The sequence below is a fragment of the Dermatophagoides pteronyssinus genome, unplaced genomic scaffold (genome assembly GCF_027571235.1).
Source record: "Dermatophagoides pteronyssinus isolate colony J.1.1.1.1 unplaced genomic scaffold, Derpt_VIB-CSIC_2022.12 sq0080, whole genome shotgun sequence".
Classification (NCBI taxonomy): domain Eukaryota; kingdom Metazoa; phylum Arthropoda; class Arachnida; order Sarcoptiformes; family Pyroglyphidae; genus Dermatophagoides; species Dermatophagoides pteronyssinus.
In genome coordinates, this window is record NW_027461592.1 from 44,641 (window position 1) to 61,199 (window position 16,559).

General features: G+C 28.6%; 8 protein-coding genes across 10 annotated transcripts; 4 read left to right on the plus strand and 4 right to left on the minus strand.

The window, feature by feature from the left end:
- The first annotated feature begins 63 nt into the window (after positions 1-63).
- LOC113794193 (tubulin gamma-1 chain-like) lies at positions 64-1,843 on the plus strand. Its single transcript, XM_027344292.2, has 3 exons — positions 64-246; positions 316-1,442; positions 1,512-1,843. The coding sequence occupies exons 1-3, from the start codon at positions 198-200 to the stop codon at positions 1,704-1,706; spliced, it is 1,371 nt and encodes a 456-aa protein (XP_027200093.1). The 5' UTR covers positions 64-197; the 3' UTR covers positions 1,707-1,843.
- A 68-nt stretch (positions 1,844-1,911) lies between these two features.
- LOC113794203 (single-stranded DNA-binding protein, mitochondrial-like) lies at positions 1,912-3,036 on the plus strand. The gene is made up of 5 exons (XM_027344304.2): positions 1,912-2,083; positions 2,150-2,234; positions 2,306-2,546; positions 2,614-2,699; positions 2,762-3,036. Exons 1-5 carry the CDS (start codon positions 2,039-2,041, stop codon positions 2,857-2,859), a joined length of 555 nt encoding a protein of 184 aa, XP_027200105.2. The 5' UTR covers positions 1,912-2,038; the 3' UTR covers positions 2,860-3,036.
- Positions 1,924-3,844, minus strand: LOC113794202 (uncharacterized). Its single transcript, XM_027344303.2, has 2 exons — positions 3,135-3,844; positions 1,924-3,066 (listed from the first exon to the last, which is right to left on the minus strand). The coding sequence occupies exons 1-2, from the start codon at positions 3,768-3,770 to the stop codon at positions 2,935-2,937; spliced, it is 768 nt and encodes a 255-aa protein (XP_027200104.2). The 5' UTR covers positions 3,771-3,844; the 3' UTR covers positions 1,924-2,934.
- A 265-nt stretch (positions 3,845-4,109) lies between these two features.
- pins (G-protein-signaling modulator pins) lies at positions 4,110-6,773 on the plus strand. Its single transcript, XM_027344288.2, has 6 exons — positions 4,110-4,487; positions 4,566-4,701; positions 4,769-4,911; positions 4,979-5,102; positions 5,181-6,449; positions 6,515-6,773. The coding sequence occupies exons 1-6, from the start codon at positions 4,249-4,251 to the stop codon at positions 6,620-6,622; spliced, it is 2,019 nt and encodes a 672-aa protein (XP_027200089.2). The 5' UTR covers positions 4,110-4,248; the 3' UTR covers positions 6,623-6,773.
- Positions 6,774-6,848: 75 nt separating this feature from the next.
- On the minus strand, positions 6,849-8,497 carry LOC113794200 (uncharacterized). Of its 2 annotated transcripts, none has more exons than XM_027344298.2 (6): positions 8,387-8,497; positions 8,234-8,322; positions 7,907-8,174; positions 7,597-7,845; positions 7,446-7,526; positions 6,849-7,386 (listed from the first exon to the last, which is right to left on the minus strand). In XM_027344298.2, the coding sequence occupies exons 2-6, from the start codon at positions 8,297-8,299 to the stop codon at positions 7,172-7,174; spliced, it is 879 nt and encodes a 292-aa protein (XP_027200099.1). In that variant the 5' UTR covers positions 8,300-8,322; positions 8,387-8,497; the 3' UTR covers positions 6,849-7,171. The 2 variants fall into 2 exon arrangements, with proteins under 2 accessions (XP_027200099.1, XP_027200100.1); XM_027344299.2 differs by having other exon boundaries at positions 8,234-8,308; positions 8,387-8,473.
- A 1,072-nt stretch (positions 8,498-9,569) lies between these two features.
- On the minus strand, positions 9,570-12,341 carry LOC113794284 (uncharacterized). 2 transcript variants are annotated; one of them, XM_075824383.1, is made up of 4 exons: positions 11,822-12,341; positions 10,780-11,748; positions 10,240-10,715; positions 9,570-10,174 (listed from the first exon to the last, which is right to left on the minus strand). In XM_075824383.1, the coding sequence occupies exons 1-4, from the start codon at positions 12,180-12,182 to the stop codon at positions 9,788-9,790; spliced, it is 2,193 nt and encodes a 730-aa protein (XP_075680498.1). In that variant the 5' UTR covers positions 12,183-12,341; the 3' UTR covers positions 9,570-9,787. The 2 variants fall into 2 exon arrangements, with proteins under 2 accessions (XP_075680498.1, XP_027200193.2); XM_027344392.2 differs by having other exon boundaries at positions 9,579-10,174; positions 10,240-10,718.
- A 131-nt stretch (positions 12,342-12,472) lies between these two features.
- On the plus strand, positions 12,473-14,358 carry LOC113794195 (lactosylceramide 1,3-N-acetyl-beta-D-glucosaminyltransferase-like). The gene is made up of 5 exons (XM_075824385.1): positions 12,473-12,857; positions 12,928-13,122; positions 13,186-13,464; positions 13,541-13,952; positions 14,018-14,358. The coding sequence occupies exons 3-5, from the start codon at positions 13,243-13,245 to the stop codon at positions 14,356-14,358; spliced, it is 975 nt and encodes a 324-aa protein (XP_075680500.1). The 5' UTR covers positions 12,473-12,857; positions 12,928-13,122; positions 13,186-13,242.
- On the minus strand, positions 14,303-16,410 carry LOC113794192 (endoplasmic reticulum lectin 1). Its single transcript, XM_027344291.2, has 8 exons — positions 16,111-16,410; positions 15,976-16,053; positions 15,740-15,907; positions 15,356-15,670; positions 14,995-15,303; positions 14,688-14,938; positions 14,556-14,634; positions 14,303-14,492 (listed from the first exon to the last, which is right to left on the minus strand). The coding sequence occupies exons 1-8, from the start codon at positions 16,330-16,332 to the stop codon at positions 14,415-14,417; spliced, it is 1,500 nt and encodes a 499-aa protein (XP_027200092.1). The 5' UTR covers positions 16,333-16,410; the 3' UTR covers positions 14,303-14,414.
- Between the last annotated feature and the right edge of the window lie 149 nt (positions 16,411-16,559).

The following is a 16,559-nucleotide window of genomic DNA, read 5'->3' on the forward strand; positions in this document are numbered from 1 at the left end:
AAAAATTATCTAAAATTACAAAAGAGGTCGCATCGATCGACTCATCGAACACCGTTATCAACAATAACATTAACAACAACAAACGTGTTTTTTTGTTTGTTTGATGTTGAAAACAAGATTATCGCGCTTTTTATCATTCGAATGCTCAACATCAAATTTGATTAAAATTTACTGACAACTACCACCGCCAATCGATAATGCCGGGAGAAATTATTACATTACAAGTTGGACAATGTGGTAACCAAGGTAAAGTTTTCAATGAGCGATTTTTGCTTGTTTTTTTTGTTTTTGTTAATTTTTTGGATTTTTTTTCAGTTGGTTTTGAATTTTGGAAAAAATTATGTCATGAACATGGTATAAATTGTGATGGCCAGTTAGAATCGTTTGCCGAAAAATCTGGTATCGAACGAAGAGATGTATTTTTTTATGAATCTGATGATAAACATTATATACCACGATCCATATTAATGGATCTTGAACCACGTGTTGTAAATAGTATTATGAATAGTAAATATTCAAAACTATTTAATAATGAAAATATTTATATTTCAAAAAATGGTGGTGGTGCCGGTAATATTTGGGCATCCGGTTATTCACAAGGAAAATCATTGAGTGAAGAATTTTTTGAAATTATTGAACGTGAAGCAGAAGGTGCCGATTCATTGGATGGTTTTATTTTATGTCATTCAATTGCTGGTGGTACTGGTTCTGGTATGGGATCATATGTATTGGAAACAATTCAAGATCGTTTTCCAAAGAAAATCATTCAAACATATTCAGTGTTTCCAAGTCAAGAAGAAAGTAGTGATGTTGTTGTTGAACCATATAATTCATTGCTTACATTACGAAGATTGACTGAAAATGCTGATTGTGTTGTCGTATTGGATAATGCTGCTTTATTTCGTATTGCTGTTGAAAAATTACATGTTGAAAATCCAAATATGTTACAAACAAATTCATTAGTATCAACAATAATGTCCGCTTCGACATCAACATTAAGATATCCATCATTTATGAATAATCGTTTAGCTGAATTAATTGTACCATTAATACCATTTCCACAATTACATTTTCTTATGACTGGTTATACACCATTTACAACTGAAAAAGAAAATCATAGTGAAGTAACATCGGTACGTAAAACAACTGTTATGGATGTTATGCGTCGTTTATTGGATGATAAAAATATGATGGTTTCAACACCAATACAAACCAAAAATGATAATCATTGTTATATATCAATATTGAATATTATACAAGGTGAAGCTGATCCAGTTGAAGTGAATAAAAGTTTAGCTAGGATTCGTGAATCAAAACGTATACCATTTATACAATGGGGTCCGGCTAATATTCAGGTAGCACTTTCACGTAAATCACCCTATATTCAAACATCGAATAAAGTTTCTGGTTTATTAATTGCTAATCATACTTCGATTGCTCATGTAAGTTAAAAACTGAATTTTTCCCCTTTTTTCTGTTGCTCTAACAAAAAACTTTTTCTTTTCAAATAGCTATTCGAACGAATTGTTTCACAATATGATAAACTACGAAAACGTGGTGCATTTTTGGATCGTTTTAAAAATGAAGAAATTTTCGAACATAATCTAGATGAATTTGATAATTCAAGAGTGGTTGTACAAGAATTAATTGATGAATATAATTCTGCATCGAAATCTAATTATCTTGAATTGGCACTTTATAAATAAACGAATAAATGATTTTCACATTTTTTTTACTTTGATCAAATAATACTGTGCCATTTTTATTTTTGGTTCAAAATTTTGCCATTTTTTCAAAAACAAAATTCAAAAAATTAAAAATTTTTCATTTCGAATGTTGGTAACATCATTTTTGATCATTTCATCAGCAGCGTGCTCCATTCGTTCGATGTTTTTTTTTTTTTGCTTTTCTTTCGCACATGCATTAATCCATGCTTTTTGCTGCAGATTTTTTTTTTGTAATTTTTGATAATTTTGATTTAAAATTTACATCATTATTCATCCCTATCTCTCTCATCTTTACAATAATAATCTAAATCATGTCCAATCTAACTCGATTCAATTTGATCAGATCGATTCTGAATGTAAGTGATCATTTGTTGTTGTTTTTTATGGAGTTTTTTACTTATTTTGATTTTGGAAAATTTCAGTTTAGCTCAAAGGATTTTCTTCGTTCTAGTCAATTTGGAATAATTACCCGAAATTTATCCGATGATGTTTCCGATTCTGAACAAGGTATTTTTGATTAGTCGGCCGTTTTGGTGAAAAAATTAACATACGAAATTTTTCGATTCGATTTTATTTAGCATCAATGTTGGAAAATGTTGATAATTTTAAATGTTTAAATCGTGTTACATTAATGGGACGTGCTACAAATGCAGCAACAATAACTAAATTAGCCAATACAGATATGGCTACATTTACATTGGTTACAAATGAAATTCGACGAAATCGTTCGAATGAATTAATAAAACGATCAGAATTTCATAAAATACAGATATTTATTCCAAGATTAGTACAAAAAGCAGCACAAGTTGTACAAAAAGGGTATGTGAAAAGGATTAATTTTTTTTTTTAATAAAAGTTTTTACAAATTTTTTTTTACAAATCACAGATCTCGTGTACTTGTTGAAGGAAAAATTGGCTATAATGTTCGTAAAGGTGAACATGGAAATATTCATTTTACCAATATAACTGCAGGTAAGCTTTGTTTGATTCTTCTTTTTCAACGAATAATTTCTTCATTTTTTTTTTTGTTCAAGAAAACGTTATATTCATTACGGGTAATCGTATGAATTGGAATCAAAATGAAAGCGATTCGGAAATAGTCGAAGAACAGGAACAAACTTCGAAAAACTGATTCGAGCAAACAAAACTCGTGGCCTTCATTCTTTAAATTAGTAGAGTATCAACCCATCACATAAAACTAAAAAAATCAATTTTTTTTATTATTAATATCAGTCAGACATTGTTTCATAGATTGATAATCAATATTATCAAATTCGTTTAATAAAGATTCATAGAATTCTAAATTTGATTCAATTTCTTTATAAAAATTTGAAGGATTCTATTTTTTTTGGAAGGAAAAACAAGAAAATTAGTTATTCAATCGAATATGATGATTATTAATATTACCGTTTCATCGACATCTTGTAATTTATATGATTTATAAATATAATCTTTATAATAAGGTCCTAATAATTGTATTGATTGACAATATGCAAATGCACCATCAGTGACCATTTTTTGATAACCAATAAAAATATCAAATTGATTTCGTTTCAATGAATCACCGACTAAATCTTGAATAAACGATAATGATTGTTGATTCATTCGAATTCGAAATGAAATACTGGGATATATTCGACAAAACATTGCCCATAATGAATATAGGACATAGAATGCAAATATTCGTGATTCCAGTGAATTTGTTGATGATATTTTTGCCAAAACAAATTCAGTTGTTTCATCAAAATATTCACGTATGAATTTGGAATCTTGTTTCTGTATTATCCATACAATTAGATGAGCAAATTTAAATTTTTTAAAATATTTTAAAAATTCATCAAATGAAAAACTATAATATATTTCGGAATTTTGTTGTTTTGTTTCGGATTCATCATCATCATCATCATCAATATCATCATCATCAACAGTTTCTGGTACAATAATCGATGTTTTCTCTTTAAATTGATCGAAAAATCTTTCATATTCAATTTTGAATTTATCCATTTTGTCGTTATCAATACAGCAAAACAACAACAAAAACATGCCAAAAATCGAATCTTCGAATCACAAATTTTTTCTAGCAACAGCGCCATCATGCGGCCGTTATATAGCCAAACGAAAATAAAAATATCCGTTGAAAAAAAGAATCCCAGAAAAAAGAAAAAAATCCCAATTGCCCATGAGCTAATGAACTTGGCTACAACCGACGAAAGACGCGCGCAACTTATATAATTGGAAAATTTTTTTCATTTTTCGGTTATATACATCATCATCATTATCTATCTTTGCTGGGTCTTTTTTCTTTGGTTAGTTTGGCTCCTTTTTTTTCTTCTTCTTCTAAACTGAAAGTAGCATCATTTTTTTCTCTCTGATCATCATTTGTTTATGTGTCTCCCGTTTTACTCTTTTTTCTGTGTGTGTTTTTCCATCGTTTTTTGCTTCATTTGGAAGAAGAATAATTAGTCAAAAAAATCAGTTTTCGATTTGTTTTTCGAATGATTATTGAATATCAATAATATATATGGCTACAAATATGGATTCTGGAGTATCTTGTTTAGAATTAGCATTGGAAGGTGAACGTTTATGTAAAATTGGTGATTTTAATGGTGGTGTTGCATTTTTTGAAGCGGCCGTTAAATGTGGAACAAATGATATGAAAACATTATCAGCTATTTATTCACAATTAGGTAATGCCTATTTTTATCTAGGTAATTATCCTAAAGCAATGGAATATCATAAATTGGATTTATCGGTTGCCAAGTAAGTTGATATAGTGTGCTTAATAATAACCAAAAGCGAATCTTTATCTAATTTTTCATCAAAAATCAAAAATTCTAGATCAATAAATGATCGAATTGGTGAAGCAAAAGCAAGCGGTAATCTAGGTAATACATTGAAAATGATGAATCAATATGATTCGGCCGTATCGTATTGTAAAAAACATCTTGATATTGCACGTGAATTGAATGATAAGGTAAGTGAAATTTTCTTGATTTTTTGCTTGTTTTAACTCTATCCAAAAAAAAAAAAAAAAAAAATAGGTTGGCGAAGGACGTGCACTTTATAATTTGGGAAATATTTATCATACAAAAGCTAAAAATCTTGGTCATCTTAGTAATCATGATCCAGGGAATTTTCCACAAGATGTTGAACAATGTTTAGAAATGGCTATTAAATATTACAAGTATGGTTATGGTTCGGCCATTGATTTCACCATTAATAATATTGATTTTTTTGTTCACATTAAATAGAGAAAATTTAGAATTAATGATCAATCTGGGTGATCATTCAGCACAAGGACGAACATATGGAAATCTTGGTAATACATATTATTTATTGGGAAATTTTTCACAAGCAGTCGAATATCATCAAAAGGTTTGTTTGTTTGTTTGAAGTGAAATCGAATAATGTTGGAAAATTTGTTTGTTTTGTTTTCATTTTCATATTTTAAAGCGATTAGAAATTGCTGTCCAATTTAAAGATCGAGCAGCTGAACGAAGAGCACATTGTAATTTGGGTAATGCTCATATATTTCTTGGTGAATTTGAAAAAGCTATTGAAAATTATAAACAAACATTATTATTGGCTGAAAAATTACAAGATCAATTGATTGAAGCACAAGCATGTTATAGTTTAGGTAATACATATGTTTTGCTTAGAAATTTCGATCTGGCTATTGAATATTATCAAAGACATTTAGCTATTGCTAAAAAAATTAATGATCGTATTGGTGAAGGTAGAGCATATTGGAGTTTAAGTAATGCAATGCAAGCAATTGGTAATCATCAAAAAGCAATGGAATATGTACAAAAACATTTAGAAATTTCAAAAGAAATTGGTGATTTAACCGGACAGGAAAATGCTGAAATTAGTATTAGTAAACTACGACAAAAACTTAATACAGAATTGGTTACAAATGAACGGGTGAAAAATATAATGCGACCAAAACGTATTAGTATGAATAAATTGGAATTATTGAATCTTACACCGGACCAACAACGTCATTGTAAAAATGTTGATGAAACATGTTCAACAACATTGAAAAATCACGATCGAACACGAGCAGCAAGTTTTGAATGTGTTACCAAAGGTAATGAAGATTTTTTTGAATTATTATCCAAATTTCAAAGTAAACGTATGGATGATCAACGTTGTTCAATTGAAATTATGTCCAATAATAATAAAGAAAATATTCCACAAAAAACTGTTAGTTTTTTAGGTGAAACTAATAACAATAATGATAATGATAATAATGGAAAAAAGAAATCAAATTATATACGTGGTGATGAAGCAATTTTTGATTTGATTGCCGTTATGCAAGATCGTCGTATGGATGATCAAAGAGCAACATTACCACAACGTTCATCAACTATTGCTAATCATCATTCATCATCAAATGGTTTTCCATCCAATTTAAATAAAATTAATAATCCAAATAATAGTGGTTCACAACAACAACCGAGTAATAATATGACAAAAAAACCAACACAACGACAATATTCATTGAATCAAATTGGTACACGTAATGCATTGGATGATGATTTTTTTGATATGCTCATACGATCACAGGCAAATCGTTTAGAAGATCAACGTACTGAAATGCCATCATCATCATCATCAACAACAACAACAACCACCACAGGATTATTAGTGAAAAGATCATCAGAAAAACGTACCATAGATAGACCGATTAGTGTTTCATCCACTCAAAGTAATACACCGGTAAGTTGATATTTTGAATTAAATGTAATCTGATTGCTCATTAATTGAATCTCATTGATCCATAGACATTTGCACCAACAGTACCGGATGAAGATTTTTTCAATCTAATTATGCGTTTTCAATCGAATCGAATTGAAGATCAACGTAGTGTTTTACCAACAACAAGTACTTGATTGGTTCATCGACAATAACCACCAATGTTTTTTTTTGCCATGAATTTAGTTTGTTTTTTCTTTTGGATTCCTAAAATTTGTAAAAATATTTCCCAAAAAAAACCCCGATGATTATTATTCGATTTTATTTATAAAAGATTCCGATATTGAATCCCCTTATTTAACCTCTTTTTTTTGGAAAAAATGAATAAAATTAACAACTTTTTTTCAACGAAAGAAAAAAACATTCGAAAGATAAAAAGTTTATTTTAATTCAAAAGAAAAAACAGAAACGATAAACAACATTTCATTGAAAAAAAAATTGAATCAAGCATTCGAATAATCATTGCAAAAAAAACACTATTTCAGCAGAAGCAACTCAGGAAAAAATGTTTTTCAGGCGGTGTAAGTGTGGTAATTTAAGAGAGAGAGAGAGAATATTGCTTCAAAACAAAAAACTTTTTCGACAAAGTTTAAAATTCCATTTGATTGATTTGTGCATCAAATTATTATTACTTAAGAAGTTTTTAAGTAAAGATTTTTTTGAGAAATTTCCAACTTTGATTAATTTTACATTCCAATGTTTGGTGGTGGTACAAATGTTTTCGGACCAGCTTCACATCTAGAAATCTGTTGATAACTTTCTAAAAGGCGACGTTTACGTTCTTCACATTCACGTTGTCGTTCACGTAATGCACGTTCATAGGCATCCAATTTTTCTTCAGCAGCAGCAGGAAATTTTGGAGCAAGTGCATCGATAACAGGTGATGCCGGAACTGATGGTGCTATGAAAATGACAAAGAAGAAGAGAATTTTAAAAATCATTCAAAGAGAAAATTCTTACTTTTTTTAACAATAGGAACACCACCAGACATTTGAAAAGTTCCTACATTCGATGTATTTTTTGGAATTTCATATTGTGAAACTGTTATGAGAAGGAAGACAAAAAATCAAAAATCAATCCGGTTATCCATTATTTCAAGGATAATAATTACCATCAATTTTATTGACAACATCAAAATCAACTTCTTTAACAGTGCCAGCTGGTTGTGTTTTAGCAGCAACATCATAAGCGGCTAGAATACGTTTTTTACGTTCTTCAGCTTCACGTTGTCGTCGTTTGATTGCATCTTCAACCAGATCTACTTTTGGTCCAATTGATAATGGAAATGAACCAGGTGATGTTGGTGTTCGTGGTGTTGTTGGTAAAGCTGATGTTGTTGTTCGTGGTGTTGGTGATGTTGCTGATAAACAAAAATGATACATTCGATTGATTGATTCGGGGGAGAAAAATTTTATACATACGTTTTGTATCCTGTTTAAGAATATTAGTATCAAGTTTTTTATCACCACCAGCCGGTGCTGAACGTGCCATATTATCATACATAGCCATTGTCCGTTGTTTATGTTGTTCGGCTTCTTTCTTTTTCTGTTGTAACATATCTTCACGGGTATTAGTTAATCGGGTAAGTTTTTCATCACGTTCAACTTTTTTAGCTGCTTTTTGTGAACGTAGTTCTTTAATACGATCTCTAATTACTTTTCGATCTTCCGGATCATCAGTTTGATCAAGCTTGATTAATATTAATGGATTAATTTGAAAACTATTAAACAATATTCAAATATACTAACCAAACTTTGTAAAAGATTTTCATCAGTAATTTGATCAAGATCGATTTCTTGTTCAATTTCTTCCATTTTCTCAAACTAAACCGAAAAAACTAATTGAAGAAAAAGAAAAAGACTTTAATTTAAAACGAAAAAAAAATATTTTCACAAAATTACCCTTATTGAATGCTGGCTAAATAGGAAAGAAGATGGTAATTATCAACAACCAACCAACTAAACAAAAACAAACCCGACCAACTCGAATAACTAACCAATTGTAGAATTGGCAATGATATGATCAACGAAGAAATTCTTTAGAATTTCTATTTTTTCATTTTGCCGTTCGCAGTTTTGTTGAGTAGTAGATCATTTATAGTGAACTACGCCCACCACCTTGTTGGCTTTCGAATTTTCATTTTCATTCTCTTGGTTATGTCTATGAAAGGAATTTTCTTTTCTTTCTTTTTTTTTGCCCGAATTAAAATATATCTCTCTAGCCAACTTTTGGCATTTTTTTTAATGGTTGGTAATGTTGATGTTGATGATGAAATGATTTTTTATTATTATTAGAATCATGGATATAAGGGTGTTGGTGGTGATGGTAATGTGGAAATAGAAACTCAAAAAAATATATATCCGTAAAGAAGAAATGGATGGATGATAATTATTAAGATAATCTTCTTTAAGAAAAATCATATTTCAGGAAAAAAACATTAGCATCATCATCAATGTAATAACATTTTCGACATTGATTAGGATGATTATGATTGGCAAAGTAATTTAATTCGACGATGATTATAATAAAATGATAATAATCCGACTAAATCTACCTAAATAGCAAAGTAAGAATAAGAATTTTTTTTTTCATCATTCGAATTCGAATATATTCATCATGCATGATTAATGTTCATCATCCATAAATCGATCATGTTTCGCGAAATGAATGTTTCAAATTCCGATGAATGGTTTATGATTGAATTTTTTTTTCGAAAATAGAAAATAAAAATGTTATAACATTACCGTTATTGGAATGTAAAGACAAAGAAGAAGAATCATCTTCGAAATATTTTTTTTTGTTCAAGAAATTTTGTTTTGCCTACACCGATTCTCTCCTTTGATATTGCTTCATATTTTTTTTCGATGTTTATATTTAAAACAAACAACAAAAGTGCAAAAAAATGTCTATATTGCTCGATATGAACGCAATTTTTCTATTTCCCGCATTGAAAAAAATTTTTTTCGGTAGGTGTGTGCCATGCCACGAAGCACAACTATTAATATTCAACGAGGGTTATAACCACAAAATCGTTATGTTTGTTAATTTGGTTTTATTTTAGTAAAGTTTTTCAGTTTTTTTTTTTGTTTAATTGGTGCATACACAAATGTCTTTTTTGGTGAATAATGTGTGTGTGTATCAAAAAAAAGGAATGTTTAGTTTTTTTTTATTACATTTGTCAGTCATCGGTTGATTAGATTTATTTTTAAAAAAATTTTTACATTTTTTTCCAATTAAAACAAAACGATTCATAATTATGTTATCGTTTTGTTTTCAATTTCAGTTTCAATTCAATGGAAGATTCATGTAGATGATGATGAAGGTGATATAGATGATGATGGTGATGATACTGAAGATGATGTTGATGACGAAGACGACGATGTTGATGATGATGATAAGGTTGTTGATGATGATGATGAGATCAGACAAAGATCGGACGAAGTAATTTCATCACTTGTCATTTGTTTTTCAACATTTTTACTTTCGACATTTTTCTTTTTATCCTGTATTTTTATTTTGGTTGCGAATTCTTTTTTTGTCGTTGATGATGATATGATCTGATGATGATGACAGATACAATCACATGGAGAAACTAATAATGGTTGATCTTCACCAATCAATTCAACCATTGTTGAATTTTTCTTCGATCGATCACTTTGTTCGATCATTGATTCATCTTCGCTGGTCATCTTGTTTTTCAAAAGAAAAGGATAATTAATTTTTCAATCAAAAACAAAAAAAAATCGAAACAAACCTCGAGACAAATATTCGTTTCACTATCGATTGTTGTGGCTGTTGTCAATGATACAAGATTGTTGGTTGTCATTGTAATTGTCGGACTAGTTAACGGTGTAGTTGTTGTTGTTGTTGTTGCACAACTGCAAGTACATTCACTATTCATTGATTGATTTTTCATCTTTGATTTTTTGAAATTAATTTTCGGTTCGAAATGATCATTACGAAATATATCATCACCATCAACCATATCTAAATTTTTCAATGGAGTTATTGGTGTTAAATTTCCGGGTGATGATGCTTTAAGATCATCATCATTATCATTATTCGTTAGATCCGTAAAAGAATTGAAGAAAAATTGTTGTGGAGTTAGGCTAGGAAAACAACTTTTAGCACGTTTACGCAGAATTTTTGGACTTTTCAATCCTTGTTCACAAAATTGTAGCCATATAAATGGATTACTTTTACGGCTGTATCTGGAAGATTTTGTAATGTCTACTAAGAATCAAGGAGAGATATTAATCAGAGAAAGTCAATTTTTTGATTCAAAAAAAGTTACCTGGTAAAATTATTTTTAATTTCGATGAATCATCGGTTTTCATTTCAATTTCATTATTATTTTTAATGGAAAATTTATCCAAATAAGCTTCAAATTTTTCAATATTTGTTACAGGTACAATACTATGTGGTCTTTCAATCGATAATGTTGGTAATTTTTTACTTTGAAAATTTTCTTCCAAATTTTTTCCTAATGATGGACGTCTGTTGTTAGGGCTAGTATCATTAAATTCTTTAATTTTATAATCATCATTTGAATGATGATAATGAAATTTTCTATTCAAATCAAGTTCATCATTTTTTACAAGCATTTCAAGCTCATAACTATCATAACTTGAATCTAATTTCAAATGATTATCGTTATTATTATTGATTTGTTTATCATCATCATCATCATTATTATCTTCATAATCGGCAATCATATCCATATCGGTTGATTCATTATTATTATTAGCGATACGATCATTTTCGCAACAAATTTCACATTCCGAACATTCGGTTTGATCATCTGTAGTATTGTTTTCATGATAAAATGACGGTAGTTTATCATCATTGTGTTGACATAATGAACATAAAGAATCACAATCACTTTCCTGTGATGGTTGTTGTTTGGTGATTGGAAGCTCTGTTTTGGATTCTATGATTGAAGAAGATCCTTCTGGATTTTCATGAATAAAAACAATTGTATTATTTGAAGTTGTTGTTGTTATTGAAAATAAATCATCAATATTTGAATGATTGGTTGGTGTTAATTGTATGCCACAATCAATTATAACAGGTGGTGATGGTGTTTTTCTTCTTGAATCAATCACAGTCATTGGTGTTAATTCACACTGTTGTTGTTGTTTATTATCATCTTTAAATGAAAATTTAAATGATAATAAACTAAATTTTCTTTCTTTTGTTGGAATAATTGTTGGTGATTTTCTACCGAAAAAAATATCCGTCCATGATCCTTTACGTTGGTTGGCTGTTTCAAAAAAAAATTTTGAATTTTTAGAATTTCGATCGGACAGCAGCAAATTTTGATGATAACAACATACCTTTAGGCAGTTTTGGACTAAGTGAACTTGCACCATCATCATTGATAATGGATGCTGCTGCTGAATGAATTCGATCACCACCACTACCATCATCATCATGATCGGTTATCAATACGGTTATCTGTGATGAAGATTGTAATGTTTGCTGTCCGGATGATGATGATTCTGGTCGTTGTTGTTGTTGATGTTTTTCTTCATTATCATCATCATCTGATGAATGGGAAGTAGAACTATTCTGTTCATCGGTTGGTAAATCTTCAAACGATGCTAACGGTGCTGAACGTAATGATAATAATTTTTTACATTTTTCTAATTTTTCTTGTTGTTTATCATCACTATGGTTATTTAACACTGTGGTCATAATCAATTAATTATTGCTTGTTTTTTCAACATTCCCCAGGGGAAACAAAAACAAAAAAAAACTTTGAGTACTTTTTTTATCGATTAATTGAAAACTTTTTCTTAATAATAAGATCATTATTTTCTTCTTCTTGTTTTCGTCTATATATTTTCTGTTTTTTTTTATTTATGAAATAAACTAAATGGACGCATGAATATTGGCCAGAATTTGTCCAAAAAAAAAAAAAAAAAATCGAATCTTTAAACAATCGGCTAAAATCGCCATCTATCGACCAGAATCAGATTCAAGTCTTTTATAAATATTTTTCAAAAATGTTTGCTTTTTTTTTGTTTTTGTTTTTTGCTGGAAAAAAAATGTAGTGACATTTTTTTTATACTGACTTGTAAAACAGGTCAGCCATCAAAAAAAAATCCACTATTAACACACATTTCTGCAGGAAAACTCAAAAAAGAAAAAAAAGGAACTGTTCTTCGAAGAAGATGATGATCTTCAAACATAAACAAACAAACAAGCAAAATTTTGATGATAAAAACTCGGATAACGAATGTAGCTAGCAATGATTATTTTTAAGGTTGAATTTTTGCCATAAGGCAAAATCAAAAATCAAATCAACCCCGAAGCATCGTCACTAAAAAAAAACTCAAACTTTCTTTTAAACTCAGCAATGAGCTCGCGGTAAAAAAATCTGTTGAATTGATTGATTGTTTGATTGATAATTTGATAATGAATAATCAAAAAATTATAGATTCCTTGTCCATTTTATTTGGTTTATTATTAATATTAACATTGTTTATAATATCATCATCATCGTCGAATAATCAAAATGTAATCAAAATCGAACAACATGAACAAAATAATGATTTAAATAAAAATGAAATTATACTACCATTGATTAAAAATGAAGTTATAATTCCACTGATTAAAAATAACGATCAGGTAGGTAATTCATTCATTTATAATGAAGATGATGGTTTGTAATTATTTTTACTTTTTTTACAAAAAGATAAAAAAAGAATGGAATATTAGTGATGATGGTACCGTTATACATAATGGTGATCGAATGATTTTAAACAGAAATTATAAAATTTTAATTAATAATTTAGAAAAATGTTCAGATTTACAAAATAATACAATCAATTTTTTAATTATAATATTATCAAGTGTTAAAAATTTTGATCAAAGACAAACAATTCGTGAAACATGGGCATTAGATTTGCTACAACAATTAGGTAATTATAGAGTTATGTTTATGGTCGGTTTGACCGAATCGAATGAAACACAAGTAAGTTAACCCTTAATTATCACCTTCTTTGTTTCTGAATTTTTCTAATCACCACCACTTTTTTTTCTCGATCTAGGAACGATTAAAATTCGAAAGTCTTATCCACGAAGATATTGTTCAGATAAATATCGTTGATAGTTTTTATAATTTAACATATAAATCAATTCATATGCTTTATTGGCATCAAAATTATTGTCCAAATGCCCAATATCTAATCAAAACTGATGATGATATTTATTTTCATATACCGAATGTTATTAAATGGTTAAAAACTATTGGAAATGTTTCCGGAAACCACAGCAGTAACCATAACAGTAATAATACAATTTTCTGTCACCGGAATATTTCAAGAAAAATCCTTCGAAATGCAAATATTAAGGATTTATTTCTTTACTCATCGTTTGGTCGACAAAACAACGATAAACAGCTGATTGAAAGATCAAGGAAAAAATTTCAAAAATATATTGTCGAATATAAACAACTTCCAGGTAAAAGTTTTATTTATTCATTTCAAATCAAAATTAATTCCATAAAAATTTTTTCATTCCAACAGGTAATTTATACCCGGAATATTGTTCCGGTTTTGCATATGCAATAAATAAATTGAATGTTGAAAAATTATTCAAAGCAAGTAAAACAATACCATATATTGGTATTGAAGATGTTTTCATTACTGGATTTTGTCGTGAAAAAATGAATATAACCATTACGGATATTAAACAATTTCGTTTGAATCCAATTGTTCGTCCAATTGAAAGTCGTTGCATATTTGATCAATCCGATAGAATTACAAGTAATGAATTAACTGAACATGATATGAAAATAATGTGGACACATGTTAATACAAAAGGATATTATTGTAAATTTTCTTCCAATATTACACAAAATACATGAACATTATATGTTTTTTTTTAAATTTTTAATAAAAATTTTACATATTTTTTCTGATATTATTCTTCATTGGTAAATTGAAATATACCATATTCGTTGACATTACTGATCAAATCACAGATAATAGGAGATTCAACCTGTTTATGAAAAGGAATTGAATTGATTAATTTGATTTAGGATTTAAAAACAAAAATACTTACACCAAGAATATATTCACATGTTCGTGGTTCCATCAGATAAATGGCAACCGAATCTGGATTAGATGGATCATAACGGCATCTAAAGGATTATAACGTAGAAATAATTCTTAAAAACAAATTAAAAAAGCTTACTTAAGTTTAACTTCAACCGTTCTTGGTCGTTGTGTTAATTCACAATAATCACCCGATGAATAATAATGCCAAACTTGTTTAGGTGTTTTACCGGGTTTTGGTTTTCTTGATAAATCTTTCTGTATCCATTCAATATGTTTATCAAGATTCCATTTACCTAAATTAATTATCATAAGTTTTTCACCTTTTTCTTCATGAAATTGATTTACTGATTTTCCATAACAAAATTCATATTTCCACCATCCAGATCCCTATTGAATTTAAGATAAGATTTCATTCAAAATTAACCCTTTTTTTTGGTACATACCCCAGTCAGACAATATTCTCCTCGTAAAAATTTAGCAATAATATGTGAATGTGAATTTAATAATGAACCATCATAATCATCAGTATCGGCAATAAAATTTATACGAACTTCTTTACCATTATCAATTGTATTAATTAAAATTGTTTTACTTTCTAAAAATGAATCACCAATAATATTATTTTGTTTAGCTTTTAAACGTTTAGTTTTTGTTTCCAATTCAATATTATTAAGTTCAAATCCTTTTGGTATTTTTTCCATCATTTTATCCATTGCATAACAATTGATATTATTTTCTATGGATTTTTTTAACTTTTAAACAGAAAATTAGAATATTACGAGGAAAAAATGAATGAAGGAATACCTTGAATTTAGGCGAAAGACAAAGTAAAGATGATAATACAATAACTTCATATTCACATGTTGTTGTTTCTTTAACTGAATAAAGTTCATGTTTTCCAGCTTCATTACATACATATAAAACACGAGTAAAACGTTTCTTATTGGATAAATCACATAATGTACCACCAGTCATATTAATTTCAATATAAGGTAATTGTATATCTTCAACATTTATAACCGGTAATTTCGCAGATGGATCTCTTTGTTCATATAATTTTTCATATCTACTATAATCATCCATTTCGAATGTACCAAGATAATATTCTTGAATTGAACCCTGAATTTTCAAAAAAAAGTTGGTGTTATTTTAAAATGAACACTAAACTCTTCTGTTTTTTTGCCTTACTTTTATACCCGGATCTTCATGAAATTGTCTAATATATTTTCCATGACAAATTTCATATTTCCAATAATTTTCCGGACGATATGAGCAAATTTTTTTCGTAAACAATGGTTTCAACAGTTGATATGGATTTAGATCATCATTTTTTGTTGTATTAGCATTTAGTTTATTCTGTTTACGAATTACGATAAAAAAAAAGATTAACAAAAAAAAAAAAAAATTTCGAATGTTGAAAATACCTCTGCATGAACATTCGGAATAATACAACGATATTTATGCTGATCTTCATTGGTCAGGATAAGTTCTTCTGCTTTTAGCTAGATTAAAAAAAGTTTAAGAAGACTTTCAAAGTTAACAACAACAAATTTACTTACAGTTTCATTACTATTTTGAAATTCAGAAAAATCCAACCAATTTATACGATATAATGTTGTATCATCAAATGTAAAAAATGATGATTGAAATTTTTGATTATTCAAATTCGAATCCAAATTATTATCATTCGAAATTGTTGTAAATGATTGAATTGAATTATCTTCATTACAATTGATTGTATTACAAGAAAACAATAGTAAACAAATTAGGAATGAAAACATTTTTGCAATGTTTTTTCACAATCAAAAATCAGATCCAAAAATCGAAAAGTTTTTTTTTCTCTTATGAAACGTGTTCCAATTTTATTTTGATTTTTTTTTTTTTAATTTTGGTTAAAATTCTTGGGCCAAAAAAGAAAAAATTACATTAATTTTGCCAGTCAGCGCCATCTGTTGATGCAAGTATCAACCAATAGGAATGTTGTGTGTGTGTGTGTCGAATATCAATA